The following is a 3198-nucleotide window of genomic DNA, read 5'->3' on the forward strand; positions in this document are numbered from 1 at the left end:
ATGGGACTGGTCTTGAAGGCAAATTATAGCAACCTGGAACCCAAACCCAACAACAAAACTCTGACTGCGGGTTCAAAAATCTAATTTTAGAATTCACATAAACTTCTATTTTTTTCCTAGCATATATATATAATGTAAATAACCTAAGATTTGAGAGATTCGTATACATATTTTCCAAATAAATAGAGTCTTCATCAACCATATCGCTCATACGGATTTTGTTCAATAAAAACACACTTCATCGTATCTCTCATATACCAAATCGTACCACTTGACTCCAAGTTGACGCATGTAGCCACCACCACACGAATGCACGCAATGAATAAAACGTGCTCGCAGCCAAATTAGGAACCATTTGCGTGAGTGGATCTCAACCAAAGATATCTTGGGTCCAAAAGCAGCATGCCATCACCCAATATTTACTCACCATATCTCCATACGTGAACCCCCCTACCCATGGGACTCGAGTCCATCTAATTAACCTTTCTCACCATTATGGTAAGATTTGATATGTCAAACGAATCATATATCTTATCTCCAACGCTAACATATATACGTGTCATCTTAGACTCATATATTATAGTGAAATTTCCTTGTTCTAAAGATTCATATAATTTAGGACTTACATATAAGGAAAAAAAAAAAAAAAAAGGGAAGGAAAGAGAGAAAAGGATGGGGAATGGAAGAAACTAATAGCTGTGCAAGTTTCCTTGTAAGCCTCCCCAATCACCATCCTTTGTCCTTCCGATAACTCCATTTAAACTGTGAAACCACGCCTTCCTTCCATTAGTGGAAGATAGCAATAAAATCCTTGCCATCTCATGCCTTCTATCCCTCTTCTAATTTATAGGCAGGGGAGGGTCCTCCTCCTCCAAAGCCAAAACCCATCTACCACCACCACAACCTCTCAAAGAACCATGACGTCGGTCCACCGCAAGATGGAGGAAGAGAAAGGGATGGAGGAGAAAAAAGTTGCACCGCTGGTAGAAGACGAAGGAGAGCCAAAGGAGGTCATATTGGTGGATTTGGAAGCCGCCGCCGCCGAGGATGGTGGCGAGGGATCCACGTCGGCGCCGCCCGTGCTGGAGCTCAACCTCATCGGATCGTTCGGGTCGGCGGAGGCCGACCAGCCGCCGGTGACGGTGGAGTCGGAGCCGGAGTCGGAGCCGCGCGTGTTCTCGTGCAACTACTGCCAGAGGAAGTTCTACAGCTCGCAGGCGCTCGGCGGCCACCAGAACGCGCACAAGCGGGAGCGCACCCTCGCCAAGCGCGGCGCCGGACACCGACACGCGGGGTTCGCCGGAGACCACGCCGGTGGCGTCGGAGGAGCCCCCTACCACTTCCCGCCGTCCATGGCGTCGCTGCCCCTCCATGGGTCGACCTACCCCGGGAGGCCTCTCGGCATCCAGATGCACTCCATGGTCCACAAGCCGTCGTACATCGGGACGACGACGGCATCGATGGCGGCGGCTGGATTGCTCTACGGGCGGCACGGCGGTTGGTCGAGGCCGCCGCCGCCGTTTGTCAACCGCCAGCCGGCGAGCGGGAGGATGTTCACTGAAGAATTATATGGTGCAACAAGAGCCCCGGTGGCGAGGTTCGAGGAGTCGGCAGGAGCAACGGCCGGAGGTTTCCGATGGATCGGTGGTGGTGGCGGCGGCGGCGGCGGTGTCGGCGGCGGTGATGCCGGTGGCGCAGGTGGTGGTGGTGGTGGCAGTCATTTGCATGTTAGACAAGAAGAGTTGACCAAGCTTGACTTGTCTCTCAAGCTCTAAGCTTCTTCTTTGGTTTGGGTCCACTTCTCATGTTACTACATTAGACATAGGACTTGAGAGCTTAGCTTCTCTTTTCCACTGGTTTTTAGTTCTTTTTAATTGACTTCTGATTTGTGAGTAGTTCATGATTCCTTACTGTTGAACTGAATTGTCTCTTTTCCTTCTTTTGAGTTGATGTTGAATAATTAGCAAAGATCATTCTGATTTCACATTACCAATCATAAAAGATGACAATGTATATATTTCATTTATTTGGTTCTAGATTTATCTTTGTTTTTTTGGGTCTCCATTATTGTTTAAATGGTTGCACAAGCTTTTTTCTTAGTTATACACTTTCTTTTTTTATTGGATGCCGAGTTATAGACTTAAGCTCTACGAGATTATGGGTTTTAAACTTTATGTTACAGTTGAATTGGGTGTAGAAGTTGAAAGGTTGCTGTATATGTGGCTCAATCAGTAAATTTATTCAAAATAGTCAGTTTGAGAGCCTTTAAGGATGGTTTCTATGCAGCAGAAACCCATGAGAAAGAAAATTGTAATTTGTACAGTGGAGAAGGATTCTTTATACATAGTAGTATTTCATGCTAAGATAAAATTATACTATATTTATTACTACATGGTAAAATCTCTAATTTCCAACTATATTTAAACGTCTTGACATCTTTACTATGAAGTAACCGTAATTGTGTATATTACTCCTGATCATTTTCCTTTTCTAGATTTTCCCCAGTATCATTCCTTGATTTTGCTTACTTGTATTTCTATGATTCTTTATTTGCTTTATTTATTAATAAAGGCAATTAAATTATTTGCGGGATGCAGAAATTTCGAATCCGATAAATTAATTACAATTTTTGTTTAATGACATGGGTGCAAATTTAGATGCTGCTAAGTTGGCCTGCTTGTGTTAAACGCCTGATTAGCAAGTATTCTATCAAAGGATAATCCAATTGGACTCTCATTGGTTTCGAGTTGAGGGGATTAAATCATATTGAAATCTTGGTTGGGTTTTCGACTACCTTTTTTGAGTGAATATATCTTTTACAAAGACAAAAAATGGAAGGTGTATGAGGTCATTTATATTTCTGATATTGTACTTTTTATTGATTAATATTTTATAAATTAATTAGTAGTCCAATATCTCATACCTTTTGTGGAGTCAACTTAGTTCATTGTTGATAATTAAAAACTCGAATTACCTAATAACTAATATTCTTCAAAGAAAAGACCGTGTTGAATACTAGAGTACTACTTCTACGTATAATATATGCCTCAACATACATCTATATAGATTCTGCTCTTGATGCACATCTAGTTACACCATTATGTATGACATGCCTCGCTACTTTTAGAAATGTCAATATGGTTTATTGCATGACCATGATCATCCTAAAATGTAGATTAGTATATAACATGAAATCAC

General features: G+C 42.2%; 1 protein-coding gene across 1 annotated transcript; it reads left to right on the forward strand.

Annotated features, from left to right (window-relative positions):
• Window positions 1-665: 665 nt before the first annotated feature.
• LOC105049582 (uncharacterized) lies at window positions 666-2006 on the forward strand. Its single transcript, XM_010929283.4, has one exon. It carries the CDS (start codon window positions 822-824, stop codon window positions 1773-1775), a length of 954 nt encoding a protein of 317 aa, XP_010927585.2. The 5' UTR covers window positions 666-821; the 3' UTR covers window positions 1776-2006.
• Window positions 2007-3198: the final 1192 nt, after the last annotated feature.

The sequence above is a fragment of the Elaeis guineensis genome, chromosome 8 (assembly GCF_000442705.2).
Source record: "Elaeis guineensis isolate ETL-2024a chromosome 8, EG11, whole genome shotgun sequence".
Classification (NCBI taxonomy): domain Eukaryota; kingdom Viridiplantae; phylum Streptophyta; class Magnoliopsida; order Arecales; family Arecaceae; genus Elaeis; species Elaeis guineensis.

What these genes read in the sequence shown, in the direction of transcription:
- LOC105049582 (XM_010929283.4), top strand. Translation starts at nt 822, where the DNA reads ATGCCTTCTATCCCTCTTCTAATTTATAGGCAGGGGAGGGTCCTCCTC.